The sequence below is a fragment of the Heterodontus francisci genome, chromosome 21, assembly GCF_036365525.1.
Source record: "Heterodontus francisci isolate sHetFra1 chromosome 21, sHetFra1.hap1, whole genome shotgun sequence".
In the NCBI taxonomy this organism is placed as follows: Eukaryota; Metazoa; Chordata; class Chondrichthyes; order Heterodontiformes; family Heterodontidae; genus Heterodontus; species Heterodontus francisci.
Window position 1 is genome coordinate 60,971,557 of NC_090391.1, and position 25,794 is coordinate 60,997,350.

Here is a 25,794-nt window from a genome sequence, read left to right on the forward strand (position 1 = left end):
TTCGCTGGGTGCTCCAGTTTCCTCCCACAGCCAAAGACTTGCAGATTGATCGGTAAATTGGCCATTATAAAATGCCCCTCGTATAGGTCGGGGAATTGTGCATAGGTAGGGATGTGACAAGGGAATGGGATTAATGTCGGATTATTATAAATGGGTGGTTGATGGCCAGCACAGCCAGGGTGGGCCGAAGGGCCTGTTTCAGTGCTGTATCTCTAAATAAAAATAAAGAAGATGGATAATGTACAGAAAACAGTGTGTCATAGTAAATGTCTGCTTTTGAGACTGGAGGATGTTAGACAGTGGGTGTTCCCCCAGGGTCGGTGCTAGGGCCACTGTTTTTCTTTTTTGCTGTGTATAAATGACTTGGATCTTGGAATACAGATTAGAATTTCAAAATCTGCCTCTGATATCAAACTTGGAGCTGTGGAAAACAGTGAGTATTTTCAGAACCACCTGCGACAGGACATAGACAGGGAGTAGAATGAGCAGACAAGTGGCCGATGGAAGTGTGAGACAAGTGTGAGGTGATGCATTTTGACAGAAAGGATAGGAGGGCAATACATAATTAATAGCACAATTCTACTCAGTGTGCAGGAACAGAGAGACCTGTGGGTGCATGTGCATCGATCTTGAAAGGTGACAGGACATATTGAGAAAGTGGTTAGTAAAACACATATAATCTGATATTTCATAAATAGTGATATTGAGTACAAAAGCAGAGAAGTCATGATGAATGCTTAAAAATCTCTGGTTCGGTCTCACCTGGATTTTGTGTCTAATTCTGGTCATCACACGTCCGAGAGTTTGTGAAGGTGATTGAAATGGTGCAGAGGAGATTTAACAGAATGGTTCCAGGGATGGAGGATTTTAGTTAAAAGGTTAGGTTACAAGATTATGACAGGCTTAGATATTTCAGACAAAGAAAAACTTTTCCCATTTACTGATGGAAGAAGGACTAGGGGCACAGATTGAAGGTTTTGGACAAGGGATGCAGAGGGAATCTGAGGAAGAACTTTTTATGCTGTGGTGTTAATGATATGGAACTCACTGCCCAGAAGTGTGGTGGAAACTGATACAGTCAATGATTTCAGAAGAAAGCTGATGGGCACTTGAAGGAAATGAATTGGCTGCAGGGATTGAGCGGGGGAGTGAGACTGACTGGATTGCTCAATGGAGAGCCAGCATGGATTTGATGGGATGAATGGCCTCCTTTAGTGCCGTTAATGACTCGATGACTCCATCAATTTTTATGACTCGATGTTGGATACGTCACCCGCGCCTGTCTGGAAAGATGCGTGCACATAGAAGTTCAATGTATCTGTGATGTTAACGGCCACTGACAGTTCCGTCTTCACCCTGGTGTGAGGCTCCAGGTCGTGTTACGTGAGGTGACACAGCTCTGTGACCATGTCTTTATTGAATCAGAGTCACCTCACGCACTGTTCCTGGGTTAGGTGTAGGTAGGAAAAGTGCTCTTGGAAAACCCGGGGTTGGTAGGGCAGAGCCCCCTCCTCCAGAGCTTCCCCTCTCTGCAGCCTCTGCTCCATTTGTTGGTCATGTTACAGACCCAGAGACGCTGTAACTACAGTCCCCATACCTCGTCCAAATTTGGGTCACCAAATCCTCTGTCCTCCTTGAATGTCTGCAGCAGCTCACTGCACAACCTCCAGAAAACCATCCACAGCACATCCACTAATTTTTCAATAGCAGAAGTAAGTCAAAAGCCCCTCACCTGTAAGTTGGATGCCTGGTCCTTTTACATCACACTCGAGGGGGTTCCTCGTGCTGCTGAAAGTATGTTCAGCTGAGATTGACGAACACATGTGTCACTGTACATGCACAATCCAAATTCCAATGGCTTGCATCAAAGCAGCTGGAACGGCTGATTGATGCCAGTTCAGACCCCTCCTCACACTGCCAAAACATGCTTGGTGAACGGGGGACAGAGCCCCGTCCAGTCTGGAGCACTGCAAGTGACCGGCAGCTCAGCTCATACCATTTTATAGATCCAAGCCTCCATCGTGTTGGATAGAGTGGCGCTGCAGAGCTGAAAGTCATGGCCAGAGACAGCTACAGACAAACCATACGAATTAGGAGAAGAGCCAGGCCATTCAGCCCATCCAGCCTGCTCCACCATTTAATTAGATCATGGCTGATCTGTTCGTGTTTCGAATTCCACACAACCATCGACCCCTGGTAATGTTTGATTCCCATGCCTAACACGAATCGATCTACCTCCATCTTAAAAAAAATCCAATGATCCTGCCTCAACCATCTTTTGAGGTGGAGAGTTTCAAAGTCGCACAACCCTCAGAGGAAAAAAAAAATCTCCTCAACTCTGTCCTAAAGGGACGATCCCTAATTTTCAAACATTGCCTTTCCAAACAGTCACTTTTAAAGGGGAATTGAAGAAAAGACTTTCAGGCAAAAGATTTGCAGGGATATGGGAATGGTCAGGGGAATGTGACTAATTGGAGGGGTGAGGACATGGAGGTATGCAAACACAATAATGAGATTATTAAAATTAAGGTGCTGCCAGACCGGGAGCCAATGTAGATCAGTGAGCACAGGGGTGATGGGTGATCGGGATTTGGTGTGAGTTAGGATACAGGTAGCAGAGTTCTGGATGGGCTGTGGTTTATGGATGTTTATAACTGGGAGGGTGACCAAGATAGAATTGGAATAGTCAAGCGTGGATTGAACAAAGGCAAAGATGAGGGTTTATGCAGAAGATGGGTTGAGGCAGAGGTGGAGACGGATGATATTACAGAGGTGGTAGTAGGCAGCGTTGGTGATGGAGAGAATATGGAGATGAACTCAGCTCGGGGTTAAAAAGAACACAGAGGTTGTAAACAGTCTGGTTCAGCCTCAGACATTGGCCAGTGGGAGGTAAGTGGTTCATGGATAAGGGATAGAATTTCTTATGGAGAACGATGACACTAACTCCACTCTTCTGAAAATTAAAATTGCACAAACATTATTTCAGTGTAACAGGTTTACAGATCTCATAGCAGGAAATAGAGACTTTCAGGGAACAGCAACAGCAGCAAAGATAAGATAGTAAATTATAGGAACATTAGTACATGCATCAATTTTTTATGGAGCTAATATCTGGAGATAGAGATTTGTCAGGGATAACAACAGCAGCAAGGAGGGCAGAGTAAATGACCAGAACAGTAATGTAGTTAAACATGGTTTATAGGATTAATAGCTGGAGGGAGAGACTTACCAAGTACACTGATAATAGCCAGGATGGTATAGTAAATGTGTTGAATAATCGTCAGTGCAATAAAGATTTGTTCGTCTAATGATAGCCAATCAGAATTTGCAGAAAGAAAGTCAAACTCCCAGATGAAACTCCTGTCCAGTGTTGTAACATTCCAGCCTTTTGTTCTCAGATTCTGACCCATTGTTGTAACATTTCAATCTATTGTTCTCAGATTCTGATCTATCCTCTCCCTCTTTCTGGAGCCGCTGATCCCTGTTCCCACTGACACTATGTGATAACACATTGAAAGGAGCCCCTCATTAATAAAAGATGAGAACCCTCCAGTGACACAATTCGGGTCCATGGAGACTGACATTAATTATAGTCACTGAACAAACAGGCTCAGTTAACCCCTTTCAATCCAACACTCTTTGTACCACAATAAACTGAAAGATTTCCCCAGTCTGGATGGGATGTATGAGGGTAACTGACGAAAGGAAATGTGGAAATAGCAGAGGCACTGGATAGAAACTTCCAATCCTCCTTGGATATGGGAGAGGTGACAGAAAACTAGAGGGTTACAAATGTTAAACCCTGTTTACAAAAGGAGAGATGGGGTAAAACTTGTACTGTCCAGTCAACCTGACGTCAGTGGTGTAGATATTTCACAACACAGGACAGAAATACTTGTTGCTTGGAAAAAAATAGCTTAATAAATTTCAAGCAGCATGGATATGCTAATGATAAATCATGTCAGGTAAACTTCAACAAGAACTTATCCCAAGGTACTTCACAGCAGTATTATGAAATAAAGTATGACACCGAATCACAAAGGGAGATATTAGGTTAGGTGACCAAAAGCTTGGTCAAAGATGCAAATTTTCAAGGAGTGTCTTAAAGGATAAAAGCGATGTGGAGAGGTGGAGAGATGGAGCTGTGTAGGGAGGGAATTCCAGAGCATGGGACCGAGGCAACTGAAGGCTGTGGCCACCAATGGTGCAGTAATTAAAATCAGGGATGCACAAGGCGCAAGAATTAGATGAGGGTTGTGGGGCTGGAGGAGATTACAGAGATAGGGAGGGGTGAGACCATGGAGGGAATTGAAAACAGGGCTAAGAATTTTGAAATCAAGACATTGTTTGACTGTGAGATTATGGAGGTCATTGATCGGGGAAGAGGACTTGTTGTGAGTTAATACACAGGCAGCAGAGTTTTAGATGACATCAGGTTTACAGATAGTAGAATGTGGGAGAATGAGTTGGAATAGTCTAGTCTACAAGTAATGAAAGCATGAATGAGAGAATCAGCAGCAGACGAGTTGAGACAGGGGTGAAGTTGGGTGTTGTTATTGAGGTGGAAATAGGTGGTCATAGTGATGGCACGAATATGAGGTTGGAAGCTCATTGTGTGTTCAAATGTCACAGAATTGTTAGCGCATAGAAGGCGGCCATTCAGTCTATCGTGTCTGTACTGGCTCTCCAAAAGAGCAATTCATCTCGTGCCACTCCCCTGCCTTCTCCCTGTAACTCTGCACAATCTTCCTTTTCAGATAGCCATCCAATTTCTTGATGAATGCCTCGATTGAATCTGCCTCCACCACACTCTCAGACAGTGCATTCCAGACCTTAACCACTCGCTGTGTGAAAAAGTTTTCCTCATGTCACTTTTGCTTCTTTTACCAATTACTTTAAATCTTTGCCCTCCCGTTTTCGATCCTTTCAAGAGTGGGAACAGTTTTTCCCTATCCATTCTGTCCAGACACATCATAATTTTGAATACCTTTTTCAAATCTCCTCTCAGCCTTCTCTTCTCTAAGGAAAATGTTCCACCTTCTCCAGCCTATCTTCAAAACTGATATTCTTCATCCCTGGAACCATTCTTGTGAATGTGTTTTCACATTCACCAATGTCTCCTTGTGACCCTCAATCCCATCTAGCCTGGTAGTCTGAATCTCAGTATTCAACTCGACAACATTTTCTTTCTCTGCTGTAAATACTGACGCAAAATATTCATTTAACGCTTCCCCTATCTCCTCTGATTCCACACACAACTTCCCACCACTATCCTTGATTGGCCCTAATCTAACTCTAGTCATTCTTTTATTCCTGATATACCTACAGAAAGCCTTAGGGTTTTCCTTGATCCTATCCGCCAATGACTTCTCGTGTCCTCTCCTTGCTCTTCTTAGCTCTCCCTTTAGATACTTCCTGGCTAGCTTGTAACGCTCAAGCGCCCTAACTGAGCCTTCACGTCTCATCCCAACATAACCCTTCTTCTTCCTTTTGACAAGCACTTCAACTTCTTTAGTTAACCACGGCTACCTCGCCCTACAACTTCCTCCATGCCTGACAGGTACATACTTATCAAGGACACGAAGTAGCTGCTCTTTGAATAAGCTCCACATTTCGATTGTGCCCATCCCCTGCAGTTTCCTTCCCCATCCGACGCATCCCAAATCTTGCCTAATCGCATCATAATTTCCTTTCCCCCAGCTATAATTCTTGCCCTGCGGTATATACCTGTCCCTGCCCATCGCTGAGGTAAACCGAACTGAATTGTGATCACTATCACCAAAGTGCTCACCTACATCTAAATCTAACACCTGGCCGAGTTAATTACCCAGTACCAAATCCAATGTGGCATCGCCCCTGGTTGGCCTGTCTACACACTGTGTCAGAAATCCCTACTGCACACACCGGACAAAAACAGACCCATCTAAAGTACTCGAACTATAGTATTTCCAGTCAATATTTGGAAAGTTAAAGTCCCCCATAACCACTACCCAGTTACTCTCGCTCCTGTCGAGAATCATCTTCGCCATCCCTTCCTCTACATCTCTGGAACTATTCGGAGGTCTATAGAAGACTCCCATCAGGGTGACCTCTCCTCTCCTGTTTCTAACCTCGGCCCATACTACCTCAGTAGACGAGTCCTCAAACGTCCTTTCTGCCGCTGTAATACTCTCCTTGATTAACAATGCCACACCCCCTCCTCTTTTACCATCTTCTCTGTTCTTACTGAAACATCTAAATCCCGGAAACTGCAACATCCATTCCTGCCCCTGCTCTAACCATTTCTCCGAAATGGCCACAACATCGAGATCCCAGGTACCAACCCATGCTGCAAGCTCACCCACCTTATTCCGGATGCTCCTGGCGTTGAAGTAGACACACTTTAAACCAAGTTGTTGCTTGCCAGTGCCCTCTTGCGTTCTTGTAACCTTAACCCTGACCTCACCAGTCTCAACATCCTGTACACTGGAACGACAGTTTAGGTTCCCATTCCCCTGCTGAATTAGTTTATACCCCACCCCCCCGAAGAGCGCTAGCAAATCTCTCCCCCAGGATATTGGTACCCCTTTGGTTCAGGTGAAGACCATCCTGTTTGTACAGGTCCCACCTACCCGAGAAAGAGCCCCAATTATCCAGGGAACCAAAACCCTCCCTCCTGCACCATCCCTGCAGCCACGTGTTCATCTCCTCTCTCTCCCTATTCCTCGCTTCGCTATCACGTGGCACGGGCAACAACCCAGAGATAACAACTCTGTTTGTTCTCGCTCTAAGCTTCCACCCTAGCTCCCTGAATTTCTGCCTTAAATCCCCATCTCTCTTTCTACCTATGTCTTTGGTGCCGATGTGGACCTCGACTTGGGGCTGCTCCCCCTCCCCCTTAAGGATCCCCAAAACACGATCCGAGACATCACGAAACCTGGCACCTGGGAGGCAACACACCAACCGTGGGTCTCTCTCGTCCCAACAGAACCTCCTATCTGTTCCCCTAACTATGGAGTCCCCAATGACTAATGCTCTGCTCCTCTTCCCCCTTCCCTTCTGAGCAACAGGGACAGACTCTGCGCCAGAGACCTGCACCCCATTGCTTACCCCTGGTAAGTCGTCCCCCGCAACAGTATCCAAAACGGTATACGTGTTGTTGAGGGAAACGGCCACAGGGGTTCCCTGCACTGCCTGCTGGTTCCCTCTCCTTCCCCTGACGGTAACCCATCTACCTACTTCTTTTACCTGAGGTGTGACTACTTCCCCATAACTCCTCTCAATAACCCCCTCCGCCTCTCGAATGATCCGAAGTTCATCCAGCTCCAGCTCCAGTTCCCTGATTCGGTTCTCGAGGAGCTGGAGTTGGGTGCACGTCCCGCAGATGCAGTCAGCAGGGACACTGTTCACAGTTGATGTTCACTGGAACACCGCAGCAGGCCAAACGCAGACTGGGTGACAACTTTGTGGAAAATCTTCACTCAGTCCAAAAGCATGATCCCGAGCTTCCACTCGCTTGTCATTTCGATACCCCCTCTCCCATGCCCACATTTCTGTCCTTGTGTTCCCTCCACTGCCCCAGCCTTATTTGCTTAGTACCTATTACATGTCCAATCTTTGCAATTTCTGATGAAACGTCACAGACCTGAAACATTAACTCTGTTTCTCTCTCTACAGATACTGCCCGACCTGCTGGGTATTTACATCACTTGCTTTTTTTTTTAATTAACTCTATTTCCCCCTTCACAGATGCTGCCTAACCTGCTGAGTATTTCCAACACTTTGTTTTTATTAAGTCTGTTTCTCTCTCCACAGACGCTGCCCGACCTGTTGAGTATTTCCAGCACTCGCTGTTTTTATTAACTCTGTTTCTCTCTCCACAGATGCTGCCCGACCTGCTTAGTATTTCCGGCACTCACTGTTTTTATTAACTCCTTTTCTCTCTCCACAGATGCTGCCTGACCTGCTGAGTATTTCCAGCACTCGCTATTTTATTAACTCTGTTTCTCGCTCCTCAGATGCTGCCTAACCTGCTGAGTATTTCCAGCACTTGCTTTTTTAAAATTTCAGATTTCCAACATCTGCAGCATTTTGCTTTGATTCTCCTACAAACCTTTCTCCAGCCCAAAGAGCATCCATTAATCACTACTCTTTTTCCTGTCGCTCAACCAATTCAGTTTCTTGTTGCTACTGTCCTTTTTATTCGATGAGCTGTAACTTTGCTCACAAGTCTATTGTGTGGCACTATATCAAGTGCTTTTTGGAATTCCATTTACACCACATCAACAGCATTGCCCTCATCAAGCTTCCTTCTTACCTCTTCAAAAACTCCAACAAGTTAGTTAAACACAATTTTCCCTTAACGAATCCGTGCTGGTTTTCCTCAATTAACCCACATTTGTCCATGTGCCTATTAGTTTTGTCCCAAATATGACACCAAGGTTGCAAACAGACTGACTGAATCTCCGACTGTTACCAGGGAGAGGGATGGAATCAACAGTAAGGGAACAGAGTTGGAGTGGGAAGTGAGAATAATGACTTCACTCTTCCCAATATTTAATTGGAGGAAATTTCTGCCCATTGAATACTGGATGTCGGATAAGCAGTCCAATAATTTAACAACAGTGGAGGAAAGGAGAGAGGTGGTGCTGAGGTAAACCTGATGGAGTTCTTTGATAAAACAATGGAGAGGGTTGATGAGGGTGATGTGATTGAAGTTTTTTATATGGACTTGCAATAGGTGTTTGATCAAGTGTCATTCAATAGACAGGTTAGGAAAACCTCACCCTATGGATTACAGGGAAAGTGGCAGTGTGGTTATAACACTGACTAAGGAACAGAAAACAGAGAGAAGTGGTAAAAGGTTGCTGTTCAGACTCGATGGGTGTATACAGTGGTGTTCCCCAGGGATCAGTATTAGGATCACTGCTCTTTTTGCTCTTGGAAAACCCATAGTGGGGAGGGCAGAACCCCCTCCTCTTCCCTCTTTGCAGAGCTTCCCCTCTCTGCAGCCAAAGCATGCCTATCCTCTGTTTCCTGTCAGCTAGCCAATCTTCTATATTTGCCAATATGTTCTCTCCATGCCATGAGCTTGTATTTTCCGCAATAACCTTTGGTGTGGCACATTATCAAATGCCTTCTGATAATCTAAGTACAGTGCTTCCACCGGTTCCCCTTTATCCACAGCACATGTTATTTCTTCAAAGAACTCCAATAAATTGGTTAAACCTAATTTTCCTTTCACAAAACCATGTTGACTCTGCCTGATCACCTTGAATTTTTCTCTGTGCCCTGCTACAACGTCTTTGATACTAGCTTCCAACAACTAATCTGTAGCCAGAAAGCCTGTCTCACCTGTTACAGGTCATATGTCTACTGCTTCTAATCTGATTTTGTGCTGCATTTGAACTGTCATTACTCAATAAACTGCTTGTGACCGTTCTCCCTCCTTTTGGTTAATCTTTGACCCTTGATCATATCTTCCAGTGGTGGAGGAGGGGGATGACAGTGATCGGGATCATAGGCTTAGTTTACTTGGTATGTGAGAAATTACTCAGTTGAGTGATCATTTCTTCGAATGGGCAGGAGATTTGGAGACAGAGAGAGATTACAATCGGTCAAATGGCTGCAGAAATTTGTGACAGAGAGCTGCAGAGAGAGACATGTGATCAGCATTGGGACTGGCTCAGAAGTCTCGAAGTTGATGTCTTAGGCAAATTTGGAGATCATACTCTGTATTCAAATATCTAGTCATTTAAGTCATTTACCACGTATCATCACCTCATTCCATGACAATATGAAAGGCACAATTCAACATGGCGGCTCCTCATCGGAGTCCTTTCCTATCCTGACTGGCGTGAAACATGGCTGTGTTCTCGCACCCACACTTTTTGGGATTTTCTTCTCCCTGCTGCTTTCACATGCGTTCAAGTCTTCTGAAGAAGGAATTTTCCTCCACACAAGATCGGGGGGCAGGTTGTTCAACCTTGCCCTTCTAAGAGCGACTTCCAAAGTCAGCAAAGTCCTCATCAGGGAACTCCTCTTTGCTGACGATGCTGCTTTAACATCTCACACTGAAGAATGCCTGCAGAGTCTCATCGACAGGTTTGCGGCTGCCTGCAATGAATTTGGCCTAACCATCAGCCTCAACAAAACGAATATCAGGGGGCAGGATGTCAGAAATGCTCCATCCATCAACATTGGCGACCACGCTCTGGAACTGGTTCAAGGGTTCACATACCTCGGCTCAACTATCACCAGTAACGTGTCTCTAGATGCAGAAATCAACAAGCGCATGGGAAAGGCTTCCATTGCTATGTCCAGACTGGCCAAGGGAGCGTGGGAAAATGGCGCACTGACACGGAACACAAACATCCGAGTGTATCAGGCCTGTGTCCTCAGTACCTTGCTCTCAGGCAGCGAGGCCTGGACAACATATGTCAGCCAAGAGCGACGTCTCAATTCATTCCATCTTCGCTGCCTCCGGGGAATACTTGGCATCAGGTGGCAGGACCGTATCTCCAACACAGAAGTCCTCGAGGCGGCCAACATCCCCAGTTTGTTCGCACTACTGAGTCAGCGGCGCTTGCGATGGCTTGGCCATGTGAGCCGCATGGAAGATGGCAGGATCCCCAAAGACACATTGTACAGCGAGCTCGCCACTGGTATCAGACCCACCGGCCGTCCATGTCTCCACTTTAAAGACGTCTGCAAACGTGACATGAAATCCTGTGACATTGATCACAAGTCATGGGAGTCAGTTGCCAGCGTTCGCCAGAGCTAGTGGGCAGCCATGGAGACGGGGCTAAAATGTGGCGAGTCGAAGAGACTTAGCAGTTGGCAGGAGAAAAGATAGAGGCGCAAGGGGAGAGCCAACTGTGCAACAGCCCCGACAAACAGATTTCTCTGCAGCACCTGTGGAAGAGCCTGTCACTCTAGAATTGGCCTTGATAGCCACTCCAGGCGCTGCTTCACAAACCACTGACCACCTCCAGGCGCTTATCCATTGTCTTTCGAGATAAGGAGGCCAAAGAAAAAAAAAAGAATAGTCATTTATATATCACAAATACGCAATGGTTCCAACACTGATCTGTAGGGAACACCCATTGTCTACCATCCTCCAAACTTCAAAACAACCATTTATTACCACTCGCTGTTTTCTGTCCTCAATTCAATTTGATAATGCTCCTCTTATTCCATGAGCCTCAATTTTGCTAACCAGCCTTTTACGTGGTGCCTTCTCAAACACTTTCTTAAAATACATATCAACAACATCCACGGCGCTCTCTTCATCAACCGTCTCTGCTACTTCATCAAAACCTTCAACTAAATGAGTGAAATATGATCTGACTTTACTGGAGTGTATACGAGATGGGTTTCTGGAGCAGTACCTTGAATGACTAACTAAGAATCTGGCTATTTGATGTAACGAGGAAGGATTAGTCAATAACATTGCTGTGAAGGAGCTTTTGGGAAAGCCTGACCATATTATGGTAGAATTTCACATTACATTTGAATGTGATAATTTTGAAACTAGGGTGTTAAATCTGAACAAGGAAACTATGAAGGTACGAGGGGAAAATTGGCAAATTAGTGTTGGTAAAGAGGAAGGACTTGAAATGTTAACTGGATTGAAGTTTGATAAATCCCCTGGACCAGATGAGCTAAATTCCAGAGTGTTGAAGGAGGCGACAATATATATGTTGGATGTATTGGTGGGTATCTTTCTGTTGGAGAAAATCCAGATTGTGCCCAATTGCTGAACAAATTCTCCGGACTCAGACGTTGAGAACAAACACTTTATTGCATGATATCATGGGGGTGCACACCTTACCTAAATGCGGTCCAGCGCTACTCCCCCGAGCTACAAATCGCCGTGGACTTATATAGTATAAAAGAAGCAGAGCTAGCAGTTTCACAATTAAGCATAAACCACAGGACAACCACAAGACCACCTGCAGCTCTGTGCCCTTTGCAAAGTCCGAGGTCAGTAGAGCGTTAGTTCGAGCATAACACGCTAGTTCCTTAATTCAATGCCCACTCCAGACTATATATGGCCGTTACTTCTGGCTAGGTTGCACAAACATGATAAAAGCGGAAGAGCCAGCAACGAACAGTCTTAGTCCACTTCCCCAAAATCCATCATGAGCTCTGTCCCTTCCTAAGCCAGATAATTGTGGTCAGTTGCTCTGTCTACATTTCCTGACCATTGGTTAGGTTAGCTACAAGCTGCGTCCTGTTTTTCCTATTTCTACAAAGTTAAGTAATAATTAGTAAAGCTCAGAAAATTCTCCAACACTTTCAATTTGCTATAGATTCTGGAAGAGTTCCTGAAGACTGGAAAGTAGCAAATGTAACCCCACTATTTAAGAAGGGTAGGAGAGGGAGAATGAGAACTACAGACCTGTTAGTTTTACGTCAGTAATAGGGAAAATGTTAGAATCTATTGCAAACGATGTGATAACTGGACACTTAGAAAGTAATGGTAAAATTGGCAGAGTCAACGTGGATTTATGAAAGGGGCATCATGTGTAACAAACCTGTTGAAGTTTTTTGAGGATGTTACTTGTAGAATTACCAAAGGAGAACCAGTGGATGTGGTGTATTGGTATTTACAAAAGGCTTTTGATAAGGTCCCACACAGGAGGTTAGTAAACAAAATTATAGCACATGGGATTGGGGTAATATACTTGTATGGATTGAAAATTGGTTAACAGATAGAAAAGAGAGAGTAGTAATAAATGGGTCATTCTCAGGATGGCAGACTCTTTACTAGTGGGGTAACACAAGGATCAGCACTAGGGCCACAGCTGTTCACAATCTAGATAAATGATTTGGACGTGGGAACCGAGTGGAACAGTTACAAATTTGCTGATGACACAAAACTAGGTTGGAATGGAAGTTGTGAGGAGGATGCAAGGAGGCTTCAAGTGGATTTGGACAGGCTAAGTGAATGGGCAAGAACATGGCAGCTGGAATATGATATGAGTAAATGTCAAGTGCTCCAGTCTGGTAAAACAAAAACAGAAAGACAGAATATGTTTTGACTGTTTAGAGGATTGGAAGTTTTGATTTCCAAAGGGACCTGGGTGTCCTTATTCATGAGTCACTAAAAGTTAGTGTGCAGGTGCACCAATCAATTTGGAAGGCAAATGGTATGTTGGCCTCCATCTCAAGGGGTTTTGAGTGCAGGTGTAAAGATGTCTTGCTGCAATTGTATACAACTTTACTGAGACCACACCTGGAGTATTGTGTGCAGTCTTGGTCCCCTTGTCTGAATAAGAATATATTTGCCATACAGGGAGTGCAACTGAGGTTCAGCAGACTATCACTGCGATGGCAGGATTGTCTTATGAGGAAAGATTGAGACAACTGGACCTGCATTCTCTCGAGTTTCAAAAATGAGAAGTGATCTCATACAAAATGTTTACAGGGCGTGAGGGGGTGGATGTAGATCGGATGTTTTCCCTGGCTGGTGAGTCTGGAACCAGGGGACATAATCCCAGAATAAGGGGTAGGCAATTTAAGACTGAGATGAAGAAGAATATCTTCACTCAGAGTGTGTGAATCTTTGGAATTCATTACCAGTGAGGATGTGGAAGCTCAACACCAAGCATGATCAAGACAGAAATCAATGGAATTCGGGAGACAAATGACATCAAGGGATATGGGAATAGCACAGGAAAATGGCGTTTATGTAGATGATTAGCCATGATCTAATTGAACGACGGAGCTGGGTAGATGGGCTGAATGGCCTACTCCTGCTCCTATGTTCCGACAAATACGTGCTTGATATCTTTCATTAACTCAAACCTCTGCAAGTTTCTGTTGATTTCTTCTCCAATTCTAAAACATTAACCACCACTGATGTTAAACTAAATGGTCTGTATTTGCTCAGACTGTGCTCACAGACTTATTAAGAAGACACAGATATAAGAAAATTGGCAAAGAACCAGAGGCAAACTGAGGATAATTTTCTTACACAGTCAGTTGCCAAATCTAGAGCTCCCTGGTTATCTAGAAACATACAAGGTAAGATAAACCAGAAAACAAAAAGAAAGCATATGACAGTCACAAATAAATAATATTTTAGAAATCCTAGAGGAGTGTAGAAAATGCAGGGGTGAAGTAAAAAAGGAAATTAGGAAAGCAAAGAGAGGACAGGTAAAATCAAGGAAAGCACAAAGATGGTTTATCAGTACATTAAGAATAAAAAGGATAACTAAGGAAAGGGGAGGACCTATCAGAGATGTACGAGGGAGTTTATGCGTGGCTACAGAAGATGTGGGCAGGGTCCTAAATGAGTTTTACGTCTCTGTCTTCACAAAAGTGAGGGATGATGCAGACATTGCAGTTAACGAGGAGGAGTGTGAAATATTAGATATGATAAGCATTATAAGAGAGGGAGTACTCGAGGGTCTGACATCCTTGAAAGTGGATAAGTCGCCAGGGCTGGATGGATTTTATCCTAGGCTGTTAAAGGAAGCCTGAGAGGAAATAACAGATGGGCTGAGGATCATCTTCAGATTCTCACTAGATACAGGAGAGGTACTCGACCATTGGAGGTCAGTGAACGCAGTGCCAATGTTTAACAATGGTGCGAAGGATAGGCCAAATAATTAAAGGCTGGTCAGTCTGACCTAAAGGCCTGCTACCCAATCCAAACTGGACAAGACCCAATGACATATGTCGGGTTCAGGTCGGGTCAGGTCACTCTTCTGACTCCGGCTTTTGGGCTCGGGTTAGGTCGGGCGGGGTCCGGGTCGGACACACACAGTATTACCTTTTACTCAGCTAGGGGGAAAAGGGAAGTTGAGTCAGTGGCATTATAATTTCAAAAGCCACCCTTAGCTGGGAGTCCTGGATGTCATGGAGGGAAACATGCATCCGGACTCCACAGACTCTGAGTCTGCTCAGTGAGAAAGTGAGTCTCTCTATGATGTCACCGCGCTCATGCTGCAGCTTCCTTCCATTCCATCCGAAAGTGCTAAGGACAGTGGGTGCAATATGGTCGGGTCAGGCTCGGGCTGGGGCGGGCTCGGGTCCGATGTGGTTCTGTCGGGTTCGGTCGGGTTTATTTCCAGACCCGAGCAGGCCTTTGGAATGATATCGGTGGGCAGATTATTAGAATCAATTCTTAGAACTATGATAAACTGTCACTTAGAAAGGCAAAGATTAATCAGGGATAGTCAGCATGGATTTGTTAAGGGAGGGTCTTGTCTAACTAAGTTAATTGAGTTTTTTGAGGAAGTAGCAAGAAGGATTGATAAGGGTAGTGCAGTGGATGTGGTCTACATGGGTTTTAGTAAAGCATTTGACAAGGTCCCACATGGCAGACTGGTCAGAAAAGTAAAAGCTCATGAGATACAGGGGAATGTGTCAAGTTGGATCCAAATTTGGCTCAATGTTAGGAAACAAAGGGGAATGGTCGACAGATGATTTTTTTGTGAATGGAAATAGGTCTCAAGTGGCGTTCCACAGGGCTCAGTGTTGGGTCCCTTGCAATTTGTGATATATATTAATGCTTTGGACTTAAATGTGGGTGGCATGATTGGTACATTTGCTGACGGCACAAAAATTGCGCATGTAGTTGATAGTGAAGAGGATAGCCATAGATTCCAGAATGATATTAATGGTTTAGTTTAGTTTAGTTTAGAGATACAGCACTGAAACAGGCCCTTCGGCCCACCGAGTCTGTGCCGACCATCAACCACCCATTTATACTAATCCTATACTAATCCCATATTCCTACCACATCCCCACCTGTCCCTATATTTCCCTACCACCTACCTATACTAGGGGCAATTTATAATGGCCAATTAACCTATCAACCTGCAAGTCTTTGGTTGAGAGGGCGGAAATGTGGCAAATGGAACTCAATCTGGAGAATTTTGACGCAATGCCTTTGGGAAGGGAAATAAAGTGAGTTAATACACAATAAACGGGAGAATATTGAGAGGGGTAGAAGAAGTGAGAGACCTTGCAGTGTATGTCCACAGGTCCGGGAAGGTGGCAGGACAGGTAGATAGAGCGGTGAAGAAGGCATATGGAATGCTTTCGTTTACTGGCCGAGGTATAGAGTACAAAAGTAGTGATGTAATGCTGGAATTGTATGAAACACTGGTTAGACCAGAGCTGGAGTATTCTGGTCACCACATTACAGGAAGGACATAATTCTTCTGGAGACAGTACAGAAGAGATTTACAAGAATGATGCCAGTGATGGAAAATTGCGTCCATGATTATAGATTGGATAGGCTAATATTGTTTTCTTTGGAACAGAGGAGGCTGAGGGGTGACTTAACTGAGGTGTACAAAATTATCGGGGCCTAGATAGAATAAACAGGAAGGACCTGTTTCCCATAGCAGAGAGGTCAGTTAGCAGGGGACACAGATTTAATTGATTGGTAGACGGATTAGAGAGGACATGGGGAAAAACCTTTTCACCCAGAGGGTGTTGGATGTCTGGAATTTACTGCCAGGAACGGTGATGGAGGCAGAAACCATTAAATATTTTAAAAGGTACCTGGACATGTACCTGAAGTGCTATAACTGGCAAGGCTATGGACCAGCGGCTGGAAGGTGGTATTAGATTGGGCGGCTAGTTTTCTTCAGCCAGCGCAGACACGATGGGCTGAGTAGCCTCCTTCTGTGCCGTAACCTTTTCGTGGAACTGTGGTCCTATCGTTCTATGGTTGGGGTCTGGAATTCAGTGCCTGAAAACATGGTGGATGCAGATTCAAAAAACCTTTCAAAAGGGAATTTAACAACTACTTGACAAGGAAAAAACAACAACAGGAGTCTGGGGAAAGAAGAGGGGAGAGGAACTAATTAGATAGATGTTTCAAAGAGACAAAACTGACACAATGGGCCAAATAGCCTCCTTCTGTGCTGCATCAATCTCTGATTATATGATCTAGAGACACAGAGAGTGAAGAGACAGTGAGAGAAAAAATGGTGAAAGAGAGGAAGGAAATAGAGACAGAGTGAAAGAGAATTTTTAACCAGTTTTCAGAGGTAGGGATTGTGATTCGTGATCTGCCCGTGCCCATTCCTGTAAAGGCAGGTGACACACAAACTTCCTGCTGCCTCCTCATTTCAATGAATTCTCCGCGCCAGCCAGAGTGAACCGCGCTGCTGTCTGTCTGCACGTTTTACAGGGACCTAACTGTGTGTGAAGCTGGCACGTGTTTCAGCCAGAATTCAGTCTGTCCCTCTAAAAGGGAAGCTGCACTGAATCACAGGAGGCTGCTGCTGCTGACTGTGAATGCTGCAATTGGAGCAAGGGAACTGGAACACTAGGACAGAGAGAGGGCTCTGCAATTCACGGATGTGGTGCTAAACGCCTTAGTCATGGAGGGGGAACAGGAGGAGAGAGGCCATTCTTCTGTGGGGTGGGGCGGAGTCCCTCAAGGAACACCCTCTGAAGGGAATGGGAGCAGGTGGCCAGGGAGGTCAATGCAAGAGGTCTGGCCCCGAGGGCCTGGCAGCAGTGCCAGAAGAAGTTTAATGGGCTCACACGGGTGGTCATTGTCAGTGAATTCATTTCTACATGGCATCTCCGACCACCAACACCACCAACCTCTCGCATTGCTCAAAGTACCACACCCCAATCACTCAGTTTCAAAGACATATATCAAAGCTGCTGGAATGGCTGATTGATGTCTGTTCAAAACCCTCTGCACGCTACCAGCGCATACTTGGTGAACCGGGACTGGAGCCCTGATTAGCATGGAGCACTGCAAGTGACCGGCAGCTCAGCACATACCATTTTATGGATTCAAGCTTCCATGGCATTGGGCCCAGTGACACTGCAGAGCTGAAAATAGTGGCCAAAGACAGATATAGATGGAAAGAAGTCTTCTTCTCAATGGGAATTGAAGAAAAGACTTGAAGGCAAACGATTTGCAGGAATATGGGAAGGGAGTGGATAATGAGACTAATTGGAGGGGTGAGGCCATGGAGAGATACAAACACATGAATGAGAATATTAAAATTAAGGTGTTGTCAGATCGGGAGTCAATGTAGATCAGTGAGCACAGAGGTGATGGGTGATCGGAATTTGGTGTGAGTTAGAATACAGGCAGCAGCTTTCTGGAAGGGCTCTGGTTTATGGAGGTTTCTCACTGGGAGGGTGACCAGGATAGAATTGGAAGAGTCAAGTGTAGATTTAAAAGCTTTAAAGTTTGTGAACACAAATGTAGGTCCCTTACAATCAGAAACAGGGGAATTTATTTTGGGGAACAAAGAAATGGCTGACCGACCAAATGCATACTTGGGTTCCGTTTTCACGAAGGAGGACACATATATCATAGCAGAAATGTAGGGGAACACAGGGTGTAGTGACAGAGGAACTGAAGAAAATCAATATTAGTAGAGAAATGGTGTTGGGGAAATTGATGGGATTGAAGGCAGATAAATCCCCACAGCCTGATAATCTACATTCCAGAGTACTTAAGGAAGTGGCCCTCGAAATAATGGATGCATTGGTGGTCATCTTCCAAGATTCTGTAGAGTCTGAAACAGTTCCTATAGATTGGACGGTAGCTAAAGTAACCCCACTAGTTAAAAAAGGGAGGTAGAGAGAAAACAGGGAATTATAGACCAGCCAGCCTGACGTCGGTAATGGGGAAAGTTCTAGAGTGCATTATCAAAGATTTTATTGCAGAGCACTTGCAGAACAGTGGTAGAATCAGACAGTCAGCATGGATTTACGAAAGTGGAATCATGCTTGAAAAATCTACTAGAATTCTTCGAGGATGTAACTGGTAGAGAGGATGAGGGAGAGCCAGTGGATGTGGTTTATTTGGACTTTCAGAAGTCTTTCAAAAAAGTCCCACATAACAGATTAGCGTTTAAAATTAAAGCGCATGGGATTGGGGGTATTGCGATGAATAGAGAATTGGTTGGCAGACAGGAAACAAAGAATATGAATAAACGGGTCTTTTTCCGAATGGCAGGCAGTGACTAGTAGTATACCGCAGGGATCAGTGCTAGGACCCCAGTTATTCGCAATATATATTAATGCTTTAGATGAGGGAACTAAATGTTACATATCCAAATTTGCAGATGACACAAAACGGGGTGGGAGCGTAAGTTGTGAGGAGGATGCAGAGAGGCTTCAGGGTGACATGGACCAGTTAAGTGAGTGGGAAAATGCATGGCAGATGCAGTATAATGTGGATAAATGTGAGGTTATCCACTTTGGTAGCAACAACAGGAAGGCAGATTATTATCTGAATGGCTATAAACTGAGAGAGGCGAATAGGCAACGGGACCAGGGTGTTCTCGTACACTAGTCGCTGAAAGCAAGCATGCATGTGCAACAGGCAGTACAGAAGGCAAATGGTATGTTGGCCTTCATAGCAAGAGGATTCTTGTGTACAGGAGCAAGGATGTCTTGCTGCAATTATACAGCGCCTTGGTGAGGCCACACCTGGAATATTGTGTGCAGTTTTGGTCTCCTTATCTGAGGAAGGATGTTCTTGCTATAGAGGGAGTGCAGCGAAGGTTCACCAGACCGATTCCTTGGATGGCGAGACTGACGGATGAGGAGAGATTGAGTCTGTTAGGATTATATTCGCTGGAGTTCAGAAGAATGAGGGAGGATCTCATAGGAATCTATAAAATTCTAACAGGACTTGACAGGGCAGATGCAGGAAGGATGTCCCCGATGGTGGGGGAGTCCAAAACCAGGGGTCATAGTCTACGGATGCAGGGTAAACTTTTCAGGACAGAGATGAGGAACAGTTTCTTCACCAAGAGAGTGGTGAGCCTGTGGAATTCGCTACCACAGAACACAGTTGAGGCCAAAACATTGTATGTTTTCAGGAAGGAGTCAGATATAGCTATTCAGGTGAAAGGGATCAAAGGATATGGGGAGAAAACGGGAACAGGTTACTGAGTTGGTTGATCAGCCCTGATCATAATGAATAGCGGAGCAGGCTCAAAGGGCCGAATAGCCTACTCCTGCTCCCATTTTAAATGATTCTATGTTAACAAAGGCACAGATGAGGGTTCATGTAGCAGATGAGCTGAGGCAGACGGGTGATATTACAGAGCAGGTAGTAGGCAGGATCGGTGATGGAGACAAGAAGGGGTGAGAACTCAGCTCAGGTTAAATGCAACGCAGAGGATTCAAATGGTCTGGTTCAACCTCAGGCATTGGTCAGTGAGAGGTACGTGGTTCATGGATAGGGGCCAAAATTTCCTATGGAGACCTATGACGTGAGCTCCACTCTTAACAAAATTAAAATGGCAAGAACATTATTTCTGCCAAAACGAGTTTACAGATCACTTAGCGCGAAATAGGGCCTGAGCTGGGTCTGCAACAGCAGAAAAGATGATAGAGTAAATTATATGAACTCTAATACAAGTAGCAATGGATTATAGATCTCATAGCTGGAGATAGAGTTTTTCCAGGGATAACAAAAGCAGCAAGGAGGGCAGAGTAAATGATAAAAACAGCAATGTTGTTAAACTTGGTTTAGAACATTAATATTGGGATCGAGAGACTTACCAGGGGCACTAATAATAGCAAGGATGGGATAGTCAATGTGTTCAACAATCTTCTGTGCCAGTTAGATCCGATAGTCTAATTATAACCGATCATAATGTGCAGAAAGATGATCAAACGCACAGATGAAATTCCTGACCATTGTTGCAAAATTCCAATCTATTGCTCTCAGATTCTGACCCATTGTTGTAACATTCCAATCTATTGTTCTCAGATTCTGACCCATTTTTGTAACATTCCAATCTATTGTTCTCAGATTCTGACCCATTGTTGTAACATTCCAATCTATTGTTCTCAGATTCTGATCCATTACAGCCTTCTTATGTTCTCTTCACAAGTTGCCACTCAAACTAAGGCAGCCCCTCAAACTAAGGGAGCCCCTCAAACTAAGCAGACTCTAAAACTGAGGCAGCCCCTCAAACTGAGGCAGTCCCTCAAAGTAATGCAGCCCCTCAATCAGAGGCAGCGACTCAATCAGAGGCAGCGACTCAATCAGAGGCAGCCCCTCAAACTGAGGCAGCCCCTCAAACTGAGGCAGCCCCTCAAACTGAGGCAACCCCTCAATCAGAGGCAGCCGCTCAATCAGAGGCAGCGACTCAAACTGAGGCAGCCCCTCAAAGTAATGCAGCCGCTCAATCAGAGGCAGCCCCTCAAAGTAATGCAGCCGCTCAATCAGAGGCAGTCCCTCAAAGTAATGCAGCCCCTCAATCAGAGGCAGCGACTCAATCAGAGGCAGCCCCTCAAAGTAATGCAGCCGCTCAATCAGAGGCAGCCCCTCAAAGTAATGCAGCCGCTCAATCAGAGGCAGCCCCTCAAAGTAATGCAGCCGCTCAATCAGAGGCAGCCCCTCAAAGTAATGCAGCCGCTCAATCAGAGGCAGCCCCTCAAAGTAATGCAGCGACTCAAACTCAGGCAGCCCCTCTAACTCAGGCAGCCCCTCTAACTAAGGCAGCCCCTCTAACTAAGGCAGCCCCTCTAACTAAGAATTTAGAACATTACAGCGCAGTACAGGCCCTTCGGCCCTCGATCTTGCGCCGACCTGTGAAACCATCTGACCTACACTGTTCCATTTTCATCCATGTGTCTATCCAATGTCCACTTAAATGCCCTTAAAGTTGGCGAATCTACTACTGCTGCAGGCAGGGCGTTCCACGCCCTTACTACTCTCTGAGTAAAGAAACTACCTCTCACATCTGTCCGATATCTATTACCCCTCAACTTGAAGCTATGTCCCCTCGTGTTTGCCATCACCATCCGAGGAAATGTACGCTCACTATCCACCCTATCTAACCCTTTGATTATCTTATATGTCTCTGTTAAGTCACCTCTCCTCCTCCTTCTCTCCAACGAAAACAACCTCAAGTCCCTCAGCCTTGCCTCGTAAGACCTTCCCTCCATACCAGGCAACATCCCAGTAAATCTCCTCTGCACCCTTTCCATAGCTTCCACATCCTTCCTATAATGCGGTGACCAGAACTGCACGCAATACTCCAGGTGCGGTCTCACCAGAGTTTTGTACAGCTGCAGCATGACCTCGTGGCTCCGAAACTCCACCCCCCTACGAATAAAAGCTAACACACCATATGCCTTCTTAACAGCCCTATTAACCTGGTTAGCAGCCTTCAGGGATTTATGCACCTGGACACCAAGATCTCTCTGTTCATCTACACTACCAAGAATCCTCCCATTAGCCCAGTACTCTGCATTCCTGTTACTCCTTCCAAAGTGAATCACCTCACACTTTTCCGCATTAAACTCCATTTGCCATCTCTCAGCCCAGCTCTGCAGCCTATCTATGTCTCTCTGTACCCGACAACATCCTTCGGCACTATCCACAACTCCACCGACCTTAGTGTCATCTGCAAATTTACTAACCCACCCTTCTACACCCTCTTCCAGGTCATTTATAAAAATGACAAACAGCAGTGGCCCCAAAACAGATCCTTGCGGTACACCACTAGTAACTAAACTCCAGGATAAACATTTGCCATCAACCACCACCCTCTGTCTTCTTTCAGCTAGCCAATTTCTGATCCAAAGCTCTAAATCACCTTCAACCCCATACTTGCGTATTTTCTGCAATAGTCTACCGTGGGGAACCTTATCAAACGCCTTACTGAAATCCATATACACCACATCCACTGCTTTACCCTCATCCACCTGTTTGGTCACCTTCTCGAAAAACTCAATAAGGTTTGTGAGGCACGACCTACCCGTCACAAAACCGTGCTGACTATCTCTAATGTACTTATTCTTTTCAAGATGATTATAAATCCTGTCTCTTATAACCTTTTCCAACATTTTACCCACAACCGAAGTAAGGCTCACAGGTCTATAATTACCAGGGCTGTCTCTACTCCCCTTCTTGAACAAGGGGACAACATTTGCAATCCTCCAGTCTTCCGGCACTATTCCTGTCGACAATGACGACAGAAAGATCAAGGACAAAGGCTCCGCAATCTACTCCCTAGCTTCCCAGAGAATCCTAGGATAAATCCCATCTGGCCCAGGGGACTTATCTATTTTCACACTTTCCAAAATTGCGAACACCTCCTCCTTGTGAACCTCAATCCCATCTAGCCTCGTAGCCTGAATCTCAGTATTCTCAACAACATTTTCTTTCTCTACTGTAAATACTGACGCAAAATATTCATTTAACACTTCCCCTATCTCCTCTGATTCCACACACAACTTCCCACTGCAATCCTTGATTGGCCCTAATCTAACTCGAGTCATTCTTTTATTCCTGATATACCTATGGAAAGCCTTAGGGTTTTCCCTGATCCGATCCACCAATAACTTCTCGTGTCCTCTCCTTGCTCTTCTTAGCTCTCCCTTTAGATCCTTCCTGGCTAGCTTGTAGCTCTCAAGCGCCCTAACTGAGCCTTCGCGTCTCATCCTAACATAAGCCTTCTTCTTCCTCTTGACAAGCGCTTCAACTTCTTTAGTAAACCACGGCTCCCTCGCATGACAACTTCCTCCCTGCCTCACAGGTACATACTTATCAAGGACACGCAGTAGCTGCTCCTTGAATAAGCTCCACATTTCGATTGTTCCCATCCCCTGCAGTTTCCTTCCCCATCCTACGCATCCTGAATCTTGCCTAATCGCATCATAATTTCCTTTCCCCCATTTATAATTCTTGCCCTGCGGTATATACCTGTCCCTGCCCATCGCTAAGGTAAACCTAACCGAATTGTGATCACTATCACGAAAGTGCTCACCTACATCTAAATCTAACACCTGGCCGGTTTCATTTCCCAGTACCAAATCCAATGTGGCATCGCCCCTGGTTGGCCTGTCTACATACTGTGTCAGAAAACCCTCCTGCACACACTGGACAAAAACTGACCCATCTAAAGTACTCGAACTATAGTATTTCCAGTCGATATTTGGAAAGTTAAAGTCCCCCATAACAACTACCCTGTTACTCTCACCCCTGTCGAGAATCATCTTCGCTATCCTTTCCTCTACATCTCTGGAACTATTCGGAGGTCTATAAAAGACTCCCAACAGGGTAACCTCACCTCTCCTGTTTCTAACCTCAGCCCATACTACCTCAGTAGCCGAGTCCTCAAACGTCCTTTCTGTCGCTGTAATACTCTCCTTGATTAACAATGCACACCCCCCCCCCCTCTTTTACCATCTTCTCTGTTCTTACTGAAACATCTAAATCCCGGAATCTGCAACATCCATTCCTGCCCCTGCTCTACCCATGTCTCCGAAATGGCCACTACATCGAGATCCCAGGTACCAACCCATGCTGCAAGCTCACCCACCTTATTCCGGATGCTCCTGGCGTTGAAATAGACACACTTTAAACCAGGTTCTTGCTTGCCAGTGCCCTCTTGCGTCCTTGTAACCATATCCCTGACCTCACTACTCTCAACATCCTGTACACTGGCACTACAAGTTAGGTTCCCATTCCCCTGCTGAATTAGTTTAAACCCCCCCGAAGAGCACTAGCAAACCTCCCCCCCAGGATATTGGTACCCCTCTGGTTCAGGTGAAGACCATCCTGTTTGTAGAGGTCCCTCCTACCCCAGAAAGAGCCCCAATTATCCAGGAAACCAAAACCCTCCCTCCTACACCATCCCTGCAGCCACGTGTTCAACTCCTCTCTCTCCCTATTCCTCGCTTCGCTATCACGTGGCACGGGCAACAACACAGAGAGAACAACTCTGTTTGTTCTCGCTCTAAGCTTCCACCCTAGCTCCCTAAATTTCTGTCTTAAATCCCCATCTCTCTTCCGACCTATGTCGTTGGTGCCTATGTGGACCACGACTTGGGGCTGCTCCCCCTCCCCATAAAGGATCCCAAAAACACGATCCGAGACATCACGAACCCTGGCACCTGGGAGGCAACATACCAACCGTGAGTCTCTCTCCTTCCCACAGAACCTCCTATCTGTTCCCCTAACTATGGAGTCCCCAATGACTAATGTTCTGCTCCTCTTCCCCCTTCCCTTCTGAGCAACAGGGACAGACTCTGTGCCAGATATCTCTACCCCATTGCTTACCCCTGGTAAGTCGTCCCCCGCAACAGTATCCAAAACTTATACCTGTTGTTGAGGGAAACGGCCACAGGGGATCCCTGCACTGCCTGCTGGTTCCCTCTCCTTCCCCTGACGGTAACCCATCTACCTACTTCTTTTACCTGAGGTGTGACTACCTCCCCATAACTCCTCTCAATAACCTCCTCCGCCTCCCGAATGATCCGAAGTTCATCCAGCTCCAGCTCCAGTTCCCTAACGCGGTTCTCGAGGAGCTGGAGTTGGGTGCACTTCCCACAGATGCAGTCAGCAGGGACACTCTTGGCGACCCTTACCTCCCACATTCTGCAGGAGGAACATGCAACTGCCTTAACCTCCATTCCCACTATTCCAAATTCCCAACAAATCTACTGAAAAACCAAAAAAAACAAAAAGTCAAAACTTGTTAGGTTAGCAATCCAACGGACAGAACTTCCTAAATAAAAAGCTTACCTTATCAACACACCAGAGTCCTTTTTTTTGGTTAGAGGAGGAGGGTGGGTGGGAGACACTACACGTGTAGTGTCTCGGGTGCAGCCACCACACAAATATATACCTTTTTCCTTACCCAGCAGTCCCCTGGTCCTCCGAAAACAAAAGGGAATTCACTTTTAAACTTACGCTGAAATTGACTTCACAGCTGTAAGCCCGTTCACGCACCTCCGTTGCTATCCACGCTGCAGTCACCGAAACTAAAAGAAAGAGATTCTGAACCACACAAATATATACCTTTTTCCTTACTCAGCAGTCCCCTGGTCCTCCGAAAACAA

At 45.4% G+C, this 25,794-nt stretch overlaps 1 protein-coding gene across 1 annotated transcript in view; it reads right to left on the reverse strand.

The window, feature by feature from the left end:
• Positions 1–20,803, reverse strand: part of LOC137381216 (probable G-protein coupled receptor 139) — a 53,710-nt gene extending 32,907 nt beyond the window's left edge. Inside the window, 1 exon segment of the mRNA XM_068053593.1 lies at positions 20,497–20,803. Within this exon segment, the coding sequence (XP_067909694.1) occupies positions 20,497–20,803 (307 nt within the window).
• Between the last annotated feature and the right edge of the window lie 4,991 nt (positions 20,804–25,794).